Source organism: Mycteria americana, chromosome 13 (assembly GCF_035582795.1).
Source record: "Mycteria americana isolate JAX WOST 10 ecotype Jacksonville Zoo and Gardens chromosome 13, USCA_MyAme_1.0, whole genome shotgun sequence".
Taxonomy (NCBI): Eukaryota; Metazoa; Chordata; class Aves; order Ciconiiformes; family Ciconiidae; genus Mycteria; species Mycteria americana.
This window is the reverse complement of record NC_134377.1, coordinates 18630408-18650802: the sequence shown is the minus strand read 5'-3', so window position 1 is coordinate 18650802 and position 20395 is coordinate 18630408. Positions and strand designations below refer to the sequence as shown.

General features: G+C 66.1%; 3 protein-coding genes across 7 annotated transcripts; 2 read left to right on the top strand and 1 right to left on the bottom strand.

Moving 5' to 3' along the window:
- Positions 1 to 39: 39 nt before the first annotated feature.
- LOC142416311 (tRNA (32-2'-O)-methyltransferase regulator THADA-like) lies at positions 40 to 14255 on the top strand. Of its 3 annotated transcripts, XM_075515717.1 has the most exons (31): positions 40 to 202; positions 738 to 915; positions 1140 to 1226; positions 1511 to 1538; positions 1869 to 2017; positions 2235 to 2357; positions 2596 to 2716; positions 2986 to 3137; positions 3497 to 3578; positions 3895 to 4031; positions 4465 to 4662; positions 5076 to 5772; positions 5871 to 6023; positions 6116 to 6225; positions 6377 to 6537; positions 6789 to 6955; positions 7230 to 7415; positions 8013 to 8164; positions 8698 to 8841; positions 9146 to 9250; positions 9453 to 9653; positions 9947 to 10097; positions 10239 to 10473; positions 10618 to 10857; positions 10992 to 11217; positions 11342 to 11548; positions 11753 to 11991; positions 12235 to 12417; positions 12857 to 13123; positions 13220 to 13425; positions 13555 to 14255. In XM_075515717.1, the coding sequence occupies exons 1-31, from the start codon at positions 78 to 80 to the stop codon at positions 13824 to 13826; spliced, it is 5682 nt and encodes a 1893-aa protein (XP_075371832.1). In that variant the 5' UTR covers positions 40 to 77; the 3' UTR covers positions 13827 to 14255. The 3 variants fall into 3 exon arrangements, 2 of the variants coding, with proteins under 2 accessions (XP_075371832.1, XP_075371833.1); XM_075515718.1 differs by lacking the exon at positions 13555 to 14255 and having other exon boundaries at positions 12987 to 13123; positions 13220 to 13360; XR_012777691.1 differs by lacking the exons at positions 12857 to 13123; positions 13220 to 13425; positions 13555 to 14255 and having other exon boundaries at positions 11836 to 11991; positions 12235 to 12373.
- A 174-nt stretch (positions 14256 to 14429) lies between these two features.
- LOC142416371 (uncharacterized) lies at positions 14430 to 16217 on the top strand. The gene is made up of 2 exons (XM_075515860.1): positions 14430 to 15348; positions 15887 to 16217. Exons 1-2 carry the CDS (start codon positions 14465 to 14467, stop codon positions 16215 to 16217), a joined length of 1215 nt encoding a protein of 404 aa, XP_075371975.1. The 5' UTR covers positions 14430 to 14464.
- Positions 16218 to 16891: 674 nt separating this feature from the next.
- On the bottom strand, positions 16892 to 20379 carry LOC142416473 (somatomedin-B and thrombospondin type-1 domain-containing protein-like). Of its 3 annotated transcripts, XM_075516070.1 has the most exons (6): positions 19882 to 20379; positions 18865 to 19047; positions 18646 to 18736; positions 17919 to 18092; positions 17361 to 17481; positions 16892 to 17267 (listed from the first exon to the last, which is right to left on the bottom strand). In XM_075516070.1, the coding sequence occupies exons 1-5, from the start codon at positions 20087 to 20089 to the stop codon at positions 17376 to 17378; spliced, it is 762 nt and encodes a 253-aa protein (XP_075372185.1). In that variant the 5' UTR covers positions 20090 to 20379; the 3' UTR covers positions 16892 to 17267; positions 17361 to 17375. The 3 variants fall into 3 exon arrangements, with proteins under 3 accessions (XP_075372185.1, XP_075372182.1, XP_075372184.1); XM_075516067.1 differs by lacking the exon at positions 19882 to 20379 and having other exon boundaries at positions 18865 to 19754; XM_075516069.1 differs by lacking the exons at positions 17361 to 17481; positions 19882 to 20379 and having other exon boundaries at positions 18865 to 19754.
- Between the last annotated feature and the right edge of the window lie 16 nt (positions 20380 to 20395).

The following is a 20395-nucleotide window of genomic DNA, read 5'->3' as shown; positions in this document are numbered from 1 at the left end:
CCCCGCTCCCGCCTCCGCCCGCCCGGGGGGCGGCGCTAGGGGGCGCCGCTGAGCCGGCGGGAGCGCGGCCGCGCTCTATGGTGGTGGCGGCCGCGGCCATGGGCGCCGAGCGGGAGGCGCGGGCCTGCGCCGCCTTCTACGGGGCGCTGGGCGCGGCGGCGCCGGTGCTCTCCTGCCTGCGCTGCCTGCGGCACTTCGCGGGGTAAGAGGAGCGGCCCCGGCATCCCCCGGGCGCGGGTCCCCCGGGCATCGCCGGGCGGGGAGCCCCCGAGCAACCCCGGGCGCGGGTCGGCAGGCTGGGCTCGGTGCCCGGCGTGGGGACCGAGCCACCCCCCGCTTGCCCCCATCCCCATCCAGCCCGCTCTGCAGCAGCAGGGCAGCAAGTTTTAGGGTTTTTTCGGGCCTTCCGCCCCAACCCCCCCAACCCCCCCCCTCCCCAGGGCTTGCCTTTGCCAGAACAGGCTGGGTCGTGGGCTCTGGGCTTTGAGGAGTTCCCCCCCCCCCCCTTTCCCCCCGCAGTGCTGAGTGCCGTTGGGAGAGAGGGGCGTCGCAAGCTGAGGCACCCCAACCCTAACCCCTGTCAAGCTGGGGCACCCCAACCCCGATCCATATCGAGCTGGGGTACCCCCACTCCAACCCACCTTGAACTGGGGCACCGCAACCCTAATCCCCACCAAGCCGGGGTATCACCCCCACCAAGCCAAGCTATCCTCACCTCCATCCCCGTCCCGCTTCAGGAGTACTGCCAAGAGATGCAAAGACAAGCACCTGGAGGAGGCTCTCCTGCTGTCGCGGGCGCTGAGTGAGGGTCTGCGGGCGCTGGGCGAGGCGGAGGTTCGGCCCCTGCTCCGCTGTGTCCTGGCTTTCCAGATGGAGGCAACCGGCAGCTCCAGCTCTTTCCAGAAACTGGAACAGGTCCGTAATGCAACTGGTTAGGCTGCGGCTTCAGAGGTTTATTAGCCACAAGCGTAAGCGGTGGTCTCGCCCAGCTCTGCCTGCCACCGGCACAGCCCTGGTGTGGTGCATCCTTACCGGCAAAGGGGCCACGGTGATGCCGCAGAGCTCCCCTAAAAGCGCATTGCAGCTGGTATCTCGCGGGTGTCCAGGCAGACCGGCTGACTCAGGGTGTCTCTCGGCAGATCGTGACCCAGCTGGCGGTGGGGAAGGAAGCTCTGCTGGCCCAGGAGGTGGGTGCGCTGCTGGCCGGCCTGGCGCCGCAGGGAGAGGTGAGAGCATCCCAGTTGTGCGGTGGCACCGTCTTTCACAGGGGCTTGGCTGGAGCCCATGTGCGACAGGGACCTCCTGGTTTGGGCTGCCCGGGGTCCTTTGCTTCTCTTCCTACCATGCTGGGGGCTCGCCCTTGCTTGCAGCTGGCGACGCGTGGCTGCCCGTCACACCAGCCCTTTGCTCATCACTGGGACAGCTTCTGGCGCAGGCAGGACCCTCCTGCCCAAGGCACCGAGCCCCACTGTGTTGTCACGTGGGACAAACTGTCCTTCTGCCCCTGCAGGTGCTGTCTCCTGGGGACCTTCAGTCAGGTCAGTCTCTGCTCCTTCCCCTCCGGGGTCCCCACCACCAATGCAGGGAACACCCCCTGCCCACCCAGACCGAGTCCTCTGCGCTCGTGGGAGGGGGAGCAGGGATCAGCCGGATCCGCAGGATTTCTGCAGAGGTCCCAGCAGTACCCAATGGCTCTGCCCACCCCCCCGGGGCAGCTGGAAACTGGACAAGCCAAAGCATCCCCTGCATCCCAGCCCTGTTCTTACCCTGCTTACCAGCAGTGCAGCCCTTGGCTTAACTGGGAGCAGGGCCAGCTGCGGGCACGCTGCCAGGAGGGCCAGGGACTGATGCTGTCCCCTTGCCCGCAGTGTGCGTGTTCATGGAGGAGAGCAGCCTGGGTCGGCAGCACTGGCGGCAGAACCTGGCCCCGCTGCTGCAGCGCCTGGCCACCACCTTGCGCTGGGTGCTGCAGAGCCAGCCTGCACCCGGCGGCACGTGGGGCTACCTGGCTGTCAAGGTAAGAGCCGAATTTCAGAGGAGGAGGGAAGGATCAGCCCCTGGAAGGACAGGGACCTGCTGGAGCCCCCTCCCAGCCGGGCACTGGCAGCGATGTCCCGGAGGGATGTGGCACACGGTGCCATTTCGAACGGCCGTCCCTGGGGACTCGCTGCTTTTTGAGAAGTGAGGGATGCTGACAGCCATCCCCGCGACCCCCATCCCTCCTTCTCCTCCAGGCCTGCCTCCAGCTCTTCCAGGTGCTGCCGAAGGACGTGGCCCCCCTGGTGTGGAGTGTGGCGGGGAAGAGCGAAGCCCTGCAGAGCCTCCTGGGGCTGCTGCTGGAGGTGGCATGGGGGAAGGTGCGTGTGGCCCTGGGGAGGGATGGTGCTGCCTGTCCCGAGGAGCAGAGCACTGCCGTCCTTCCCGGGTGCTTTCCCCGTTCCCCTCGCCAAGAGGAGCCTGCAGAGGCAGCCCCAACGCCTGGGGCGTCCAAGGGACCCTGCATAGTTGCCTGCACAGTCACAGAGGGAGGGTTAAATGGGGTCTGGTTTTCAAATGGTGTTTTGAGCTGTGCCTTTGCCTCCCCTGCGAGCCCAGGCCCTGAACAAGGATGCACGGCTGCTGGCAGGTACGGCCCTGAGCATGCTGGTGAACACAGCCCCGCAGCCTGAGCGCGGGGCCAGTGCCGCGCTGGCCCTCTTCCAGCTCCTCGACCAAGGTGTGTGCTCCATCTCAAGCCAGGGACGGCCTCTGGCAAAGGGGACGGCGGGGACAGGCATGTTTGGGTGCAAGGGGGCAGAGGCCAGTGCCACTCACCAGTAGTCCAAGCCGGACTCTGCTGCCATGTCCTGCTCTCGGGGTGCAGGAGCCCCAGCTGCCACTGGCCACCTCCCGTGGTCACTCTGGGATGAGCCAGAGCGGTTCGCTCTCAGAGCAGCATTTGGGTTTGCCATCTTTCTGCCACCTAACGCAGCCATTTCCAACCAGGCGTGGGGGAGCTGAAGTTCGGGGAGCTGGCGGTGGAGGCCCCCCCCGTCCTGGAGCCAGACGGGCTGGAGAAGCTGGTGGTCACCAGAGGTTTGCTGACGTGCTGCAAGACGGACATCCTCAGCTGCCAGCTGGAGAGCTTCACCCACAAGGTAGGAGAGCACAAACCCAACGGCCGGAGATTTGGAGAGCCCCTTGTGCAGGGCTGGCAGCCGCCGGCGGGGGCCGTGGGTCCCCAGGGGATGTAGCCAGGCTGCACTGCTCCGCACCAGCAGCTCCACGCATCCCCCTGAGTGCGGCGCGTTCGCCAGGAGCCTCCAGCTCTGCCCATCTCCAGCATCTCCTGAGTCCTCAAGAACTGAGGACTTCCAGACAGGGAGCAAAAACTAACAATAAGCTGCTGTAAGAGCAGGAAAACCAGGCAGCGCTCTCCTCACCTGTCTCATGGTGGGGTTTTCTCGCCCTGGCAAGCCCGTGCCTGCCCGCTCCCTGAGCCGCTGTGCTCCCGCAGGCCTGCCTGCTGCTGGACGTTGTCTTTCCCACTGTGTGTGCCCTGACCAAGGAGCAGGACTGCCACTACTACTGCTTCCAAGGTAGGAGATGATGATCCTGCCATGGTGGGGGGGGGGGGGTTTGAAGGCTTCACTGTGCTCGTGACACACAGAGCCCCCACAGCGCTTCATCTTCTCCTGGGGAAGACGCTTTTCTGGATCTTGGTGGCTGGTTTGGAAACTGCTATTAATATCTGCTCCAGCCCGATGGACACTAACCCTCTCAGGCTCTTGTGTACCTAACGGGGAAACCGCTCCCCTTGCGCACTGGGTCCATGAGCCCCCCAGCAGCCCGCACCGGCTCTGCCACAGGCAAGTCTTGGGGCAAGGGCTGCAGCGGTGCTCTCTGCTTTTGCAGCCTGCGCCCTGTGGCTGCAGCGCCTGCAGGAGAGCCTGCCTGCTGTCTGGCGCCTGACGGGGAGCCGCATGCTGGCCCGGGACGCCAGGCTCCTCCGGCAGCTCACCCAGCTGGTGTGGGACAACGCTGAGACCCCGGTAAGGCTGGGGTGCTGAAAGCCCGCGCCGCAGCAACCGGAAACAGCCTTTTCCCTGCCCATAACACATCCCCACCCGTTTCAGCTCCATCGACCAAATACAGCCCCCTTGCCCATGGCTGCTTGCAGCTGCCTTCCTCTGGCAGGGTGGAGGCACCCACGCTGCTGAGGCTGGGGCAGTCACCGCACACGGCCTCCGCAGGGTTGTGTCCCAGTGCTTCACCCTCCCCAGGCAGCACCCACGGGTGCAGTCCCAGCCCGTCCATGCCTGCTGGCTCACCTCCTGCCCTCCTTGCGTCCCCAGCTCCTAACCCCATGGTTACCGGCCAGTGCTTAAAGTCCACTGCCACGGGAAAGCACAGAGTCTTTCCTCACCCAGCGAGACAGGAGGAGGAACCCACCCTAACCTCTCCTGCTTGCCCTCCTCCCCACAGGTGGAAGGTGTGTCCGAGTTCATCCACAGCTCCTTCCAACTGCTCCTGGAGATCTACCACCTCGAGTGCCAGCACTTCCAGGACCAGGAGAGGCCCCTTTACCAACAGATGCTGCAGAGGGTGGTCTCGATGCCGTGGCAAATCAAAGCCAGATACGTGCCCCTGTGTGCCGTCGTCCCCTACGTGGGCAGCCAGCAGGTAGGGAAGGCAGGGGGACAGGGAGGCTCAGTCCTGGCTGGCACTGCTGCCAGGGTGGCACAGCCTCTGTCCGCTGCCCAGCTCAGCCATGCGGGCAGGCAGCCTTCCCAGCCGGGGGGGCCGTTTTAGCGTCACCCAAGGGACGGTATCCCTGGTGGGGTAGCGAGCTGCAGCAACAACCACGCGTCCCTGGGGACTGCTAGCAGGGAGGGGAGCTTTGCCAGCTGACGCCCACCAAAATCTGGCCGAAAGCAGCTTGGGCCAGAGATGCTCAATGCCACGGGTGACTGCAGCGTGTGGTCTGTACCCAGATCTGTCCCCTGCCGTAGAGAGCCTTCAGCCTGGCAGGGACATCATAGAATCATTTAGATTGGAAAAGACCCTTATGAGGGGGTCATCTGGCTTTCTCCCAGGTGCTGGATGCCTACCCGGACCTGCCACAGCACCTCCTGAGCTGCCTCTCCACCAACCACCTGTGTCCCGCAGCTGCCGAGGTCTACAAAGCCCTGGTGCGGCAGCAGCGTGCTGAGCAGCAGGATGGGCAACGGGGCACGGAGGAGGCTCTGGCGGAGTGGTGGGCGCTGCGCTGGCTGCCCATGCTCTCCCAGGCCCTCTGCTCCCCCCTGCCCATCCTGCAGAGCAACGCTGCCAACCACCTCCTCGCCTGGACCCTGCGGCAGCTCCCCGCCGCCCAGGCACCGCTGGCCGCCCGGTTCAGTGGCCGGGACGCGGCGTCGCTCCGGGCTTGGGTCTCACTGCTGAGGGCGCAGAAGAGCGTGGTGGGGGCCCTGCTGCTGCAGGGCGAGGTGCTGGAGCGGCTCTCCTGCTGCCTGGGCGCCCGCGAGGAAGGCGTTCGGCTGGCGGCGCTGGGTCTCCTCTGCTGCAGCCCCAGCACCAACCAGCCCCTCTCAGGCACCGAGGTGCGGCTGCTGCAGGAGTTCCTGCCCCTCAACCTCAACTGTGACTCCTCCTCGTTCCGGCAGCTGCTGCAGGCGGCGGTGAGGAAGGCGCTGGTCCGGCTGCGGGACAGCTCGCTGGCCCAGCTTCGAGGGAAGGCACCCCAAGGCACCGAGCCGGGCGATGGAGCGGGGCAGCTTGCCCGGGCAGTAGGTGAGGCGGCTGCCCCGGCACCTCTGCCACAGCCCCCGGGGGAACTGGAAGTGGGTGCTCAGCCCGGCATCGCTTACTGCCACACTCTCTGCTCACAGGCTTTGTGGAGTGGCTGCTGCAGCTCAGCATCGCCTCGCTCAGCCCAGGCTCCAACTACCAGAGGAAGAAGACGGCTCTGCTCCTCCTGGCCGCTGTTTTGGAGACCTGCACAGACACCTGGAGCCCCAACAGGAAGAAAGGCCAGCCCCCGCGTGAGTACGGGCAGCCCGCCTGGAGCATTACCCCTCGGCTGTGGGGGTGCTCCCCGCCGGCCCTGTCCCACAGCCCCGTGTCCCCACCGCAGGGACCATGGCCTCACTGCTGAGCTACGCCAGGCAGAGCGGCTGCTGGGACTTCTTCTCTCAGCCCAATTTGTTGGCGCTGCTGAGCTGCTTGCAGGACAGCACTAACGAGGTGATCCTTAATGGTCATGGAGCCGCCTGCCTTGGCCCCGAGTGGGCTCAGAGGGGAAGGGTGGTGGGCTTCCCCTCCTGCCCTGCCCTGCCCCAGCTGCTTTCCCCTCCATCTTGTGTCCCAAGTGCCCCCGCCTCTCCTGTCTTGGCAGATCAGAGACTTGGCCTCGGAGCTGCTCGTCCGCTACTTCCCCGACGCGTTCCCCGAGCCCATCGCCCTGGCTCTCTTCCAGCTGGCCCAGGACGCCCTGGGCAGCCCGCGAGTGCAGGAGGCTGAAGCCGGAGCCGTGCTGATGAAAACCGTCCTGCAGAAGTACGAGCTCGTGGCTTCCCCCTTCCCACAGTAGCACGGCAGCCCTCGAGAGCATCAGCAGCACCGGTGTCTCCCCAGAGGTTGCGTTTACAACTCGGGGCAGTGATGGCTTGGGTTTGAAATAGCCTTGCAGTGGGGAGCTGGGTGGGGTTGGGGCGCAGGACCCTGCGCCAGGGGAGGAAGAAGCCACACAGCGTGAGTCACGCAGAAAACTCCCTCGTCCTTGCAGCAGTGTCTGCCTCTTCCCCCAGGTCAGACAGCGGCACCATGAAGAGCCTGGCCCTGGAGGCTGAAGCAGCCCCGACGCTGCCCAACCGAGGCCTGTGCTTCGCTCAGCACCTTCTCCGCGTGCTGCAAGCCCAGTACGCTGTGGCACGCCGGGACTTGCTGCAGGCAGCAGCCACTGCGCCGATGCATGGTACGTCCCCAGCCTGGCAGGGCAGCAGGCAGCTCCTGCAGCAGGTCTCCTCCCGGGGAATTTGGAGCAGGCAGGAATCGTACAGGCAGGACTGAGGCTACAGCTCAGTGCTGATGCCACATCCTTGCCTCAGTTTCCCTGTACTACTGCTCCACCTGCCCAGCGTGCCCGTCACCTAGGGGCCCTGCCCGTGAGCCATTTCGGCTGCAGGCTCAGGCAGGAGAGCTGGGGTGACAGCAGCCACCGCTGTGACCAGAGGCGGGTGTTTGTGCAGGAGCCATCGCAGCCCTGCGGAGGTGCCTGCTCCAGGTGCCGGAGGTGGCCGCCTCCATGCAGGCAGCAGAGTCAGCCCAGAGCTGGCAGGAGCTCCTCACCCGCCTCGTGGCCACAGCAAGAGACATCACCTCCTTCCTCCTGGGCACTCTGCAGAGCCAGCAAGGCCCCGGCACTGATGAGCAAGGTGAGCGCGTCCCCGGGGGAGGACCAGCCCCAGGGAACCACTGGCACCTCCATCACGGCTGTCCTTGACCCAGCAGCCCTCCAGCCTGCAGGGAAGGCACTTGCGTTGGGCTCACTGCCTCTAGGAAGGGACAGCGGCGGGGCCAGGCAGGGGAGGTTGGCCTGGGAGCGAGGTCCAAAGCGGGACGCCCGGGCACGGATGCTCAAGGTGTTGGGCAGAGGCTCCTGAAACCACAGGAGCAGAGCGGCTAGTGCCTGGTTTTGGGTCCCTTTCTCAGCTGCCTGTGAGAGCAGCAGCAGAAGTAGAGCCTGAAGCCTTCCGGAAGCAGCGAGGCGCTTGCCCGCTTGGAGTGGCTGGGAGAAAGGGGCTGGCAGAGCCCTTGCAGCAATGGCTCGGGAAGAGCAGTAGGGCAAAGCGCAGCCACGGTCCCGAGCGGGACACGTTGCAGGGCAGGAGCCGCTGCCGTTTGTGTGCACTCTGAACAGGGGACAGTGGGTCCCCCTGGCCCCCCAGCCGCGTCCCCCTCCCTCTGCCCCACGCTCCCCACAGGCACTGCCCCACACTGCCCCGCTCAGACCAGGCTTCTCCCTTTCGCAGCTGCTGCCCCATCATTTGCAGACATGGGGAACGCCATCGGCTCCCTCATCATGCTGGGGAAAGGCCGGGGGCAGGAGGAAGAGGAGGAGGACTCGGTCCTGCTGTCAGAGGAGCACAGCCTGATCCTGACCTGCTGCTGGGTATCGGTGAAGGTAGGCACCCCTCCCCACGGCGCTGGGGAGAGGGGCAGCCCAGCACGGCACCCACCACCCAGCCCACCCCAGCAGCCGGGTTCTCCCGCTCCCCTTGGGGCGTTCACCCTCCCTGTGGCTGAGCGAGGGGGAATCTCTGCCCTTACCTCAGAGCTGCCACAGGCCGTCCTCGCCCCCTGCCAGGGAGAGTGCAACCACCACCCTGCCCAAAAGCAGCCTCCTCCCTGCCTGCCTGCCCTTATGTAGCCCAGCAGGTTCCCAGGGGCTGACGGACCCCAGCTGCGGCAGAGCCAGGCTCCTCGGCTTGCAGCCCTGCAGCCGCCTGCCCCGGCCTCTCCTCCGCAGCCTCTCCAGTGGCTGCCCGGAAAGAGGCCGTCTGTGCCACACACGCCTGGCAGCTGGCTGGGAAACCGCCGTGCCGCGGAGCCTGTGCCTGCTCGCGGGCGTGCTGGTGGCCACGCTGCGGCAGTGATGGTGGGGCAGGACAGGAGCGGGGCTGCTGCCAGTCCCGGTGACCTTCCACTTCTTCCCAGGAGATAGGGCTGCTCCTGGGGGGCCTGGCTGAGCTGCTGCTGGCCCCGGCACTGTCGGCCAGCCTGGGGCCCCTCCTGCCGCTCCCCACCCTGCAGACGGCTGCAAGGGTGTTCCAGGAAATCCTGCTGCGGTGCCGGCACTGGGTAAGAGCACGTCCCACCTGGGGTGGCTTGGCCCCTTGCCCACCCCTGCGGCCCCGTCCCTGCCCTGGGCCAATAGCCAGGGGCTCTCGCTGGCGTGCAGGGCGGGTGAGCGCAGCGGGCCAGGGTCTGCTCTGGGGCAGGACGCAGGACACGGCTGGGATCCTGGTGCCAAGCCCCATCACGTCCCCACACCATAGCGTCTTCTCGCTTTCTCCTTCCCCTTTGCAAAGAGGTTTCTGGGGGTTGGGGGGGCTGGGGGATGCAGCCTTGGGGGCGCGGGGGGCCTGACGCTGCTCTGCCCTAGGGAGCAGTGGAGGGCTGCAGCATGGGCTTCACCAAATTCTGTGCTGCTCTGTTGAACCACACGGACATGGAGCTGCAGGCAATCCCGCAGACCATGCTGGACCAGGTACTGTGCTCGTTCTGCCCCCCGTGCCCCGGGGAGCCCCAGGGCCATGTCCCTGTGTCCCCCCACCCCGGGGCGAGCACCCGCCTGGCAGCTGGGACACCGCGCTGTGGGGTTGGTGCAGCCAGTGCCCTCCCCTGCAGAACAGCTGCAGGCTCCAGCCGGCAGGTTTCCAGCCATATTTCGGGTGGGTTCTGCTCCTCAGGGCTTGGAAGCGCTGAGCGGACCCCGGAGCAGCTCGATCACGCGCCGTGCTGCTGGCTTCCCCATGCTCTTCCTCTGCATCGTCAGTGGGGAGGCCCCGGCACAGGCACGGCCGCTGCTGACCCGCTGCGTCCAGACGCTGCTGGCCTTGGCCACCACGGCCCTGCCGCAGGACTGGGACCAGACCCTCGACCTCCCTCAGGTGAGCGTGGCGGGTGCTGAGCTCCTGGCTGCTATAGCCCGTTCGGGGGACAGGGTGATCTGCACGAGGTCCCCTAAAGGGACCGACAGCAGGTACCCCAGCACAAGGCTGCGCTAGCACAGAGACCTCAGGGCGAGCAAAAACCCTGGGCAGCCCTGGCCACGCTGCCCATGCTGGCAGCCCAAGAGATGACAGCCCCTTGGCTCCCCCGTCTCTTCCCACCATCTTCCCTTTGCATGGAGGGTGGGCCCCCTCCCCACGCAGCGCTGCTGAGCCCCGCATGCTCTCCCCAGGTGTGTGCCCTCCATGTGCTGCAGACGCTGGTCCGCGGCGCGGGGCTGGGCGGTGCGCTGCTGCGGCACGCCATGCCTATGGTGGCCCTGGCCCTGCGGGGCCTGGGCTCGCCGTGCTGGGCCATGAGGAACGCGGCCATCCAGCTCTTCAGTGAGTACCAAGGGGGAGAGGCGGGAGATGCCTGCAGGACCAGCGCAGCCCCCGGGCTTCGGAACCTGGCCGGGGCGAAGCGTGGTGGGCCGGGCAGGGGGTAGAGGGGACCTGACGCCGCTTTCTGCCCTGTTCCTTCAGGCGCCCTCACGTCCCGGCTGCTGGGCCAGCAGCGGAGCCGTGGGGAGGGCTGCCCGGCAGAGGGGGTGAGCCTGCAAGCCTTCCTCGGGCAGCACCCCCAGCTGGGTGCCGTGCTGCTGGGGGAGCTGGGGGCGGCCGCAGGGCCCGCACCGGGGGGGCCCCGCCTGCGCCCCGCGCTCCACGCCGTCCTCACCCTCCTGGCCCTGCTGCAGCCCGGCGCTGGCGGCCTCGGCAGGTGAGGCTGCGGCAGGGATGCTCTGCCGCGGCCAAGGGCTCCTGCAGCAGGAGGTGGTCCCGCGGTGCCGGGGCTGGCCCTGGCTCTAGGGGGGGGTTCACTCCAACCGGAGCATCACCGCGCGGTGCCCTTTTTGCTCCACAGCCCCTCTGCTCGCTTCCTGGGGCCGCTGCTGGCGCTGGCAGGGAGCCCCATCTACGCCGTGCGAGCGATGGCCGCCAAGGCGCTGGTGCCGGTTGTCCCCCCGCCCCGGCGCCGGGGGCTCCTCCTGCAGCTGGCCCGGCAGCTCCCCGCCGCGCCCGGACGGGTCCACTCGCACAACGCCGTCCACGGGCGCCTGCTGCAGATGCGGGCACTGCTGGCCCCCGCCCCGGGCACCGATGGGTGAGCGGTCCCACGCCATCCCCCTGCCCACGGCCCCTGCGGTCGCTCTGTGCCAAGATGCAGCTTTTTGGCCGAAAAGCGGCACCTGCCCCCGTGCTGCGGGCCCCGTGGTGAGGCCGTGCGTCTCCCCGCAGGCTGTCGGCCGAGGTGCTGCGCCCCGTGGCTCTGCAGCTGGAGGCGCGGGGCTGGCTGCTCACCCCTGCCCAGCGCTGCCCGCTCGTCCGCGCCGCCTTCCTCCAGGTCCTCGCCCTCCTGCCCGCGTCCTTTAGCCCCGGCTTTGCCCAGAGCATCCGCGACGCTGTCAGCACTGAGCTGGGCAGCCTCCCGCCGGGGGGAGAGCCAGGATGTGCCGAGCTGCAGGTACCGCCGCCGTGGCCTCCCTGATGGTGAGCCCGGGGGTGGGAGGTGGGGACCCCCCCCGCTCGGGGGGCACACACCCCACTCGAGGCCGAGTGTTGGAAGGGGGATCCTGGTTTTCCTCCAGGTGGGCTTGGCCATCCTCCACCAAACCATGGCCTGCTTCACGTGCAGCGAGGCAGCCCGGCTGGTGGATGGCGAGCGGATTGCTGCCGTCTGCTCGCTTCTCCGGCAGCCAAATCCCGACGTCCACCTTGCCATCCTGAGCTGGGTGATCGCCGGGGAGGGAGGAACGTGCGAGGAGCTGGAGGAGGCTCTCAGGCTGACGCTGCTGGTACGATGAGGCTCAAAAGTCACCAAGTAGAGCAGAGGGTCCCCAGTGCACCGTGCAGGCGGGATCCCGGGTGCTCCCTGAGAAGCAGGGTGCTCGCCGGGCTGAGGGTAGACAGGTGCGGGGTGCTCGCCCGGCTGTGCTGAGGCTGCCACCCCGTGGTGCCAGGGCCACTAATTGTGTACCTTCTTTGCCGTTGTCAACTAGGAGAGCTTGGGGTCGGTGCTGCGAGAGAGAAGAGACAAAGAGTTCCTGAAATTGTACCTTGAGGCTTTGCTGCGTCTTTACAGAGACCCCTCGTCGTGGTCCCAGGAAGCTTCCCATAAGCTCCAGGGCTCCTCGGCGGCATGCCTGGAGATGCTGCTGCACGTGGTGGAGGCTGAGTGTCCTGGCCCCGACCTCCTCTTCCAGGTGCTGTGTGCCGCCAGCCTGCTGCTCGCCCACCGGTAGGTCCCCACCGCTGCCGGGGGGCTCCGCCTGACCCTTCCAGGAGATTTCTCCTTAGTCCTTGCTGGAAACAGAGCTACAATTTCTCACCTGTAAATCACAGCTAGCTTTGCACCTGGGTCCCGCGGTCTCAGGGCAGCTGGTGGCCTTTCCAGCGGCTGCTGGCCACAGCCAGTCAGGGCACCCCTGGACAGAGCTGGAAGGTGTGCCTGAATTCCCTCTCCTTCCCCGGTCCCTGACAGGTTTGAGGACGAGGATGGCACCCTGGTCGAGCGATGGTGCACGGTGCTGGAGGAGTGCAGCCGGTCTGCTTCATCCGAGGTGCTGCGGCTGGCAGCCGCCCGCTCCCTGCAGACGGCGGGTGCCCAAGTGGTGCAGCGATCCCTGCGCGCTGCCCGTCCCTCGCTCGTCCCTGTGGCTCTGCGGTAGGTCTTTGCAGGAGCAGCACTGCCCACAGCCCCAGGGTGTTGCAGGTTAATAGGCTGACCCTGCGAAAGGCGACGTCCCCTGTGAAAAATTCAAGGGCATGGAAGAAAGCCCCACTCATTCAAAAATCACTAGCACCCAAGAGCTTGCAGCCTACAAAAAATTTGTGGGTGGCTCTTTAGTAGAAGCAGCCAGTCCTTATGGACAATAAACTGCATTGATGGGTCCCTCAATCCCCGTCGCGGTCCCTGCCCTCCCAAGCAGTGAGCTCTTGGGTGGTGGCTGTGCCTTTCACAACCCAGGAGAGAAGTCCCAAGTCCCTCGGGGAAGCATTGCCCTGGAGGGGTCTCATCCTCCCCCAACCCTCCAGGCAGGCTGGGGACACTCTGGGGAGTGCGGTGGCCTTCCCTTCCCTTCCCTTCTCTTCCCTTTCCCCAGGCTGATAAACGTGGGCATTCACCTTCTGCAAGACGAGGAGCGGGAGGTCCGGCATGAGGCCTCGGGTTTTGCCAGTCTCCTGCGGCAGGACCCTGGTGAGCTGCTCCGAGACAGCTGCATTTTTGTGCAGGACAACGTGGGCCTCCTGGGCCTCCTGCAGCTCCTCCTGGCAGAGTTTGGGGAGCACCCTGAAACCTTCGACTTACTGCTGCAGCATCTCCCCATCCTAGATCTCAGGAGCATCGTGGAGGAGCTGGCGGCCAAGAAGTGAGTTGCCAGATCCCCGGGCTGGGTACGAGGGAGCGCGGGGGGCCATGGGGCCAGCCCTCGGCTTCACCTGCGCCTCGGCTCTCTCCCTCCCAGAGCTGCCAGCCTGTACAAGGAGGACGAACCCAACGTTTTTGCAGAGCCAACCGTCCTGGCGCGGCAGCTGCTCCCCGTCCTGCTGCAGCTCCTGGAGCAGGCGCCCGCCGGCAGCCCGCTCCACGCCTCAGCTCTGCGCTGGCTGGCGGCTGCGGGCCCCGGCGTCCTGCGTGACCTGCAGTACTGCAAGCACCGCTGGAGCCAAGGTACGGCACGGGGGAGCAGGGCGGCGCGAAGCCCCCGGGACAGGCAAGCCGGTGTCCTCGTCCCCTGGGCCAGCTCTGCCTGGGGGCACCCCGCCATGCTCACGGCTCCTTCGCCCACTCTCTCCGCAGAGGCCGCTGCCCGCTGGGGGATGAAGGCGCTGGGCTGTGCCAAGCTGCACGCGGCCGTGGCCGTGCTGCTGGTGAGGGCCCGGCTGGCGGCACAGGCGCTGCAGGTGCTGGGGGAAGGTGCCGCTGCCGTGCCGGGGCTGGGCTGCAGTGCTCAGGAGCTGGAGCAGGAGCTTGAGCTGGTGCAGGGGCTGCTGGCACAGTGTGGGCTGGCCCCCACGCTGAGCCAGGGTGATGTGCCAAGGGAGCCAGGACCACCGTCCAGGTCTGCCTGATGGCTCCAGGCACAGAGTGGCATCGCACCGAGCCCCGCAGCCACGAGGCTCCTGGTTCACGCTGCCATGTCCCTCCATTTGCCGGGTGCTCTCTCTGGCCACCAGCCGGGACTGCAGGTTCGGTGGCGTAACTCAGGGGAACCCCACTCGCCACGCGGGACACGCTCCCTTTGTTCCCAGTTTTGTAACTCTCCATCCCGAGCACACCAGCGCAGCATTGCCTTGGCCCGTGCCTGCGGTGCTGCCCGCAGCATCCCTGCCCTCGGGTCCCCTGGGAGGAGGGGACGCGCGCCCTGGAGCCCCCACACTCCCTTGCGCTGCTTGACCCCACCACCTTTTTTTTAACCAATGTTTTAACTCCTCTTTTGTGGCCGACCTGGGCTTTTATCCCAAATAAAGAGGCCAAGAACGTCCCCAGCGTTGAAGCCTTTTACTTTCCCCGCTCCAGAGGGGTGGCGGGAGCGGGGCAGGTGGCGGCCGAACACATCGTGGGGCAGCAGCCACCAGCCGCAGCTGGGGAGGCCCAAACCCCAAAGCAAACCGACAAACCCCCCACAAACGCCCAGCCCCGCGGGTGCAGCCCGGCTCACGGCTGCAGGCAGCAGACAGGCAGGTGAGGACCCAGCGCCCGGCTCAGCATGGGTCACAGGGACAGCATGAGCACGGCCAAGCCAAAGTGCATCAAGTTCTCCGAGGAGGAGAAATTCCTCATCCTGGAGGAGTTCAGCCTCCGCAAGGACGTCTTGATCCCCAAGAGGGGCCAGTGCAAGAACACAGTGGCCCAGCAGTGCGCCTGGGAGGAGATTGCGGCCGCCATCAACTCCCTCAGCCCCTTGGTCCGGCGCACGCCCGCCGAGATCCACAAGAAGCGGCACAACATGGTCATCGATGCCTGCAGGGAGCTGGCCGTGGAGAAGCACCCGCTGCTCCGCCAGCGGCCCCAGGAGAAGCTCTTCCACAGCATCTTCGCCCTCTTCAACAAGCCTGGCCCGGGGCCGCCGGACCCGCTGCTCTCAGCCTCGGCCTCCAGAGCGAGGGCAGCCCGTGGCCCCCTGCCCCCCCGGACGCTGGAGGTCACCCTGGACTTGCTCCGGCACGGCCAGAGCAGCACTGCCGCCCCGGGACAGGGGCTGCTCTGCCCCGCGGGGACCCCGCCAGTCCCCGTCCCTGTGCTGGAGAGCCTTCTTGCTGCAGCCGGCGGGGAGCCCAAATCCAAGGAGAGCTTGCTCCCGGCAGGACTCCAGGCCAGCATGGAGAAGAGACTGATGGCTCCTGGCATGGCCCCCAGCCTGCCCGCGGCCAGATGCTCCCAGCAGCAGCTCCTGGTCCCCCCTCGCTGCAGGGCCACGGTGCAGCGGGGATGGCCCTGGTGCTGCCGGCCAGCTCCCCCGAGCCCCCCGCGCCCTTCCCCATCAAGTGCTCGCCGACCCCAGCGCTGGTGTGGCCGTGCCTCGGCGCGGTGGCGAGCCCAGCAATGCGGAGCAGGGGGACGAGCAGCCCCAGCCCCGAGGAGACCGGCGAGGTGCCCGCGTTGCTGCTGGACTCTGCCCTCCTCCGTAGCACCCAGTGAGCCGGGCGCGCCGGACCCTCGCCACGGCTCCCAGCCCTGTCCCCAGGCCGGGCAGGTTGCAGAGCTGCAGCAGCCCTCCCCAGGCAGTGGCTTCTCCTTTGCTGTGGACAGGCTGTCCAAAACCCATATTTTTTTCCAAGAGAAAAGCCTGCTCACTCTCCCTGCCGCTCCCAGCGCCTGCACTGGGGCAGCCCTGCCCTGCCCTGCTCCCACTGGCCGCTGCAGCGCGTGGAGGAGGCTGGGGGGAAAGGCCGAATCCTGCAGGGTTAAGCTTTTGGGAGGCTGTGGTACAGCTGGCAGGAAGCGGTCCTGGGGTCCGCTTTCAGCGTCGCCGACCCATCCTGGCAGCCCAGCGACCCGAAGCGGCCGGGCTGGGAGGGCCACGCAGCTGTGGCAGGGGCACTGGGAGGAGAGAAAGGGCAGGAGCGGGCGCTTCCCCTCAGCTCTGCGTCCCCTCGCTGGCTCTAACGGGTTTCTCTGCTCTGCTCAGGCAGCCCTTTGGTGCCGGAGGGGTCCCAGCCCGGGCTCTGGGGCTGCGTCAGCATGGCTGGGGAGCGGTGGGAGAAGCAGAGCCGGCTGCAGGTGGAGATCCTGGAGCTGCAGAAGGAGACCCTGCAGCTGCAGAAGGAGAAGATCCTGCTGGAGAAGGAGAAGCTCCTCCTGGAAATCATCAAACTCCGCAGGGAGCTAGGCACCGGACGGTCCTCTGCAGGCACCGGGGTGGCCCAGGGCCACGGTCCCCTCTGTGGGGACGGGGACAACCTGCTCCCCCTGGGGATGGGTGCTGGCTGCCCACCTGCAGCCAGGGTGCCACGGGATGAGGCCGGGACGGCAGTGCCATGAGCTGCCCTCTCCTTCCCACCTCCTTTCCCAGACCCGGGGCTGTGCCCACTTTGGGCTCCCTCCCGCCTGCACACCTTCGGCCAGCCCGGCGAGAGCCAGCCCCAGCACGGCATGGCACCCTGCCGCAGGAGCCGTGTCCCGCCGAGGCTAGGGTTCGGGTGGGTGCTCATGGTGCGGGCACGGCCGCCCTCCGCTGCCGCCCACATCTCCTCTGGCCCCTTCGCTCCTTTCCCTGGGCCTGTTTAACAGCTCGGAGCTCCCCGGCTGTCTCGGCCACGGCAGCGTGGGGCTCGGGCACCGCTGGTTGCTGGGGGTGGCCGTGTCTGAATAAAAGTGATCTCTGTGGGACGAGCACCCGGTGCTGTGCCTGGCAGGGGTGGGGGTGAAGTCACCCTGGGGCCGGTCTGGGGGTGCAGGCAGGCGCCCAGGCTGCCAGCACAGTGTCTCAGCTGTGGGTACCGCTGGCCAAGGCTGGGCCGGGGACCTCACCAGCGAGGTCACGTCACACCAGGCGAGGAGTGGGAAACGGCACCAGCGCAGGCCAGCATCGCCCAGCCCGGCCCCGCTCCCTCCAGTGGGGGCTGCTGAGCCCCGCAGCTGGACCCGGGCACCCACCGGCACCATCGCGCACGTGCAGACTTTGGGTGCCTACACTTAATTTCTCTCTGCAAGCCGCAGCACGCCGCCGAGCCACCCTTCACACCTCGCCCAATGGCTCACTGCAGTCGGGCCAGCCCGAACGCCCAGAGGGAGGATGCTATCGCCAGCCTCGTGTTGCTCGCCAATGGCAGCTTGTTGCACAGCATGATGTCACGGCCAAGCATGACATCATCGTGTTGTCCTCCCACGTCACCACCGCATCATCTTCTCACCCAGATGTAACCTCAGCGCGATGTTCTTCCAGCACTAATCACCGTACTTTAGAAATTCCCTTATTTTAATCTTTATAAGCAGGGTTTTCTTCCCATTCTTCAACAAGGTACTTAATGGAAAACGCAGGGAGTCAGCTCCAAGGGCGAGCAGCCAGCCTGCAGAGGGGTGAAATTATAAAAGACACCATGTTTTTATTTCATTCCCGGCCTCCCCAGCAAGGAGCAGTGGCAGGGGGAGGCTCCGCTCACCTTCCCGGGGGGATGCTACACAAAGATGAGAGCCGGCGGGGGGCAAACACAACCCTCCTGCAGCCCCTCCTGCACCCACGAGCCCTGGCACCCTGCCACGGAGGCGGCCACCCAAAACGTCCTGGAAGGGAAAGCCGGTGAGAGCCAGGGCGCGCCATGAATAATTAAATACAATTTTTTAAAATTATATATAGTTATACATATAATAACATATATTGACAGTTGGACTAGATGATCGTAGGTCCCTTCCAACTGAAATATTCTATTCTATATAAATATATTTATTTTTATAGTATATATTATTGGTTTATAGTACGTATTATTGATTTATCTTATAATATTATGGTTTATGATAATATTATTCTATAATATTATGGCATATTATAATATCTTATAATATTGTGGCACATCATAATATATTAGTTTTATATATAAATATATGATATTTATAATTAAGAATATAAAAGGAAGATGCCTTAGGGGCACAGAGAGGTGCTCATCCATGGGGAGGGTGCGTTGCGCCTCTGAAGGGGTGTCCCTCCCCAAATTACCACCTACCTGGCTCCTTGAAGCCCGTGGCCGGTACAATGGGGACGGCGGTGAGACGCGTCCCCCCGGCACTCGACGCACACCCGCTTGTCCCGGTGCAGCCGGCGGCTCCAGGCCTGCCCGCGGCAGGGGGCCCCTACCTGCGTCAGGCGGAAATAGCCGCAGTAGCTGGGGAGGGGGGAGCTGGGGAGGGGGAAAAAGGGGGGAAAATGGGCAGAAAGTGGGAAAATGGTGGTTGGAGGGTAGGGCAGAGGTTGTGGTGTTCTCTCGATGGATGGGGGGGTGGTAAAGGGGCCGTGGGTTTGAGGGGTGCAAAGGGGCCATGGTTTGGGGGGGGAGGGAAAGGATAATGGCTCTGGGGGGGGTGCAAGGAGGCCATGGTTTTGCTGGGGGTGCAAAGGGGCTATGGCTCTGGGGGGGGGTGCAAAGGGGCCATGGTTTGGGGGGGGGGATAATGGCTCTGGGGGGGTGCAAAGGGGCCACAGCTCTAGGAGGGGGTGCAAAGGGGCCATGGTTTTGGGAGGGGGGATGCACAGAGGTCAAGGCTCTGGGTGAGGTGCAAAGGGGCCACGGCTGCAGAAGGGTGTGCAGAGGGGCCCCAGCTTGGGGGGGGGGGGTGTGCAAAGGGGCCATGGCTCTAGGACAGGCTGCAGAGGGACCGTGGCTTTGTGTGGGGATGCAGAGGGGCCACGGCTCTGGCAAAGGGGGTGCAGAGGGGCCCTAGCCCCACACCTACCCGGACGGCTCCTCCGACAGCAGCAGCCCAGCTCGTCGCCAGGGGTGCCAGAAGTCCCAGCTGAAGGAGTCAGGTAGTATCTTGGCCACCTCTGGCAGAAGAGGAGCCGGGGGACGCACACGGATGGTTAAAGACACCCCGGGAGAGGCAGCAGGGACAGCAGCACCGGGGGACGGTCACGCACAAGGGAGGGGGGCATCCCTGCGGGACCCACGTTACCTTTGGCTGTCCCGCAGGTCGGGTGCTCCCCGAGGCAGCCGCGGCGCTGCTTGAGGTCGGGACAGGGCTCCCCTCCGTGCCGGGGTGGGACGGTGACCTGGCGGCTGCGGGCCTTGCTGCCGACCCCGCACGGGGAGCTGCACCCGCTCCACGGCCCCCAGGGCCCCACCACACAGCCCACCGCTGCCGGCGGGCCAGGGGCACGGGCGGGACGGCGGAGGGAAAAGAGAGCTTCAGTGGCGTGCAAGATGGAAGGAGGAGAGCAGGGGAGATGGAGCGCAGAGGAGGGGGAGAAGGGAGACAGGAGAAGGGGCAGGGTGACCCCGGCAGTCCCCCTCCCCTGACCCCCGGCAGAGGCTGCCCCACCAGCCACCGGCGCGGTGGCATTGTGCGCCGCTTCCGCAGGCTGTATCCCCGCGCTGCTGCCGTGGCTCTGCATCGTGCTGAGCTGGGACCCTGCTAATATCCCAGAGATTAGGGAGGGCTGACTGCTGCAATTGTCCAGGGGACCGCGGCTGGTGCCCGCCTGGGTTTGGGTCCCCAGGGTGGGCTGGCTCTGCACCCCTCAAGCCCACACTCCCTGTTTGTCACCCCCAGCACGGCCCCTGGCCCCGGTTCCCGTGTCCCCCTGCGAGGCACCGCCCGTGGCGGCGGCAGGGGCGATGCCAGGGCTCATCCCACCCAGGTCCCAGACTGACGGCTCTGAGGCTCGCAACCACAGCACTGCTGTCATCCTGCTATTCGCAGCTGCAGACCAGAGGCCGCCCCTGTGGGCTCTTTTACTGCACAGGGAGCAGCCAGACATTCAGCATGGAAAAAAGCAGAAAATCGGGCTATTGCTCTGAATCCAGCCCGGCTGGCGTCCCCAGACGCATCCTGTTACCACTCAACGTCTGGGGCTAACAGATGATAGCCAACACCTGCCACCTAAAGCAGCAGCCCAGGCTGGCGTCCCCAGGCCCGGGGCTCCCCCTCCAGCACGGGGTCCAGCCGGCGCCAGCCCATTCCGACACTCACCGGCGCGGCGGCACGCGGCACGGTAGTCCTCGCAGCAGTCGCCCGTCCTCTCGCAGTACGAGTCGCAGTAGCAGCGAGCCCGGCGGGCGCCGGGGGCCCAGCAGGTGTTGTTCCTGCCTGGGCAGCACTGGTGCCAGCAGCCGCCCGTGGCACCCGCCAGGTAGCCGGCGGCCAGCAGCCAGCCCCCGCAGAGCAGCAGGCCCCACATGGTGCCAGGTCCCCACAAACCACTGAGCGACAGCTTTCCCCCCCCGCGGGATGGCTTCCCCCTGCGCCGGAACGCTGGGCGACCAGCGAGGGCTGGAGCCCCGGCCGCACCGCCCCTGGGCTGGGCGGGGGGACAAAGCCCATTCCCTTCTGCTCCACCGACCCTCGCTGTCCTGGCTCTTCGCTCTGCGGCCGGGGCGAGGAATTAATAAAATTAGCTGAGATGGTTAATAAAAAGCTGTGCATGGGCCAATGCAACCTCGGAGCTGCCTGGGAGCAGCTGTGAAGGGGCACTGCTGGGTTAAAG

What these genes read in the sequence shown, in the direction of transcription:
- LOC142416311 (XM_075515717.1), top strand. Translation starts at nt 78, where the DNA reads ATGGTGGTGGCGGCCGCGGCCATGGGCGCCGAGCGGGAGGCGCGGGCC. An exon ending in CAGGATGTGCCGAGCTGCAG is followed by an intron (nt 11,218 to 11,341) that starts GTACCGCCGCCG and finishes GTTTTCCTCCAG; the next exon opens with GTGGGCTTGGCCATCCTCCA. An exon ending in CAAGCACCGCTGGAGCCAAG is followed by an intron (nt 13,426 to 13,554) that starts GTACGGCACGGG and finishes CTCTCTCCGCAG; the next exon opens with AGGCCGCTGCCCGCTGGGGG.
- LOC142416371 (XM_075515860.1), top strand. Translation starts at nt 14,465, where the DNA reads ATGGGTCACAGGGACAGCATGAGCACGGCCAAGCCAAAGTGCATCAAG. An exon ending in GCCCCGAGGAGACCGGCGAG is followed by an intron (nt 15,349 to 15,886) that starts GTGCCCGCGTTG and finishes TGCTCTGCTCAG; the next exon opens with GCAGCCCTTTGGTGCCGGAG.
- LOC142416473 (XM_075516067.1), bottom strand. Translation starts at nt 19,303, where the DNA reads ATGCAGAGCCACGGCAGCAGCGCGGGGATACAGCCTGCGGAAGCGGCG. An exon ending in GACCTGCGGGACAGCCAAAG is followed by an intron (nt 18,737 to 18,864) that starts GTAACGTGGGTC and finishes CTCTTCTGCCAG; the next exon opens with AGGTGGCCAAGATACTACCT. An exon ending in CTGTCGGAGGAGCCGTCCGG is followed by an intron (nt 18,093 to 18,645) that starts GTAGGTGTGGGG and finishes CCCCCTCCCCAG; the next exon opens with CTCCCCCCTCCCCAGCTACT.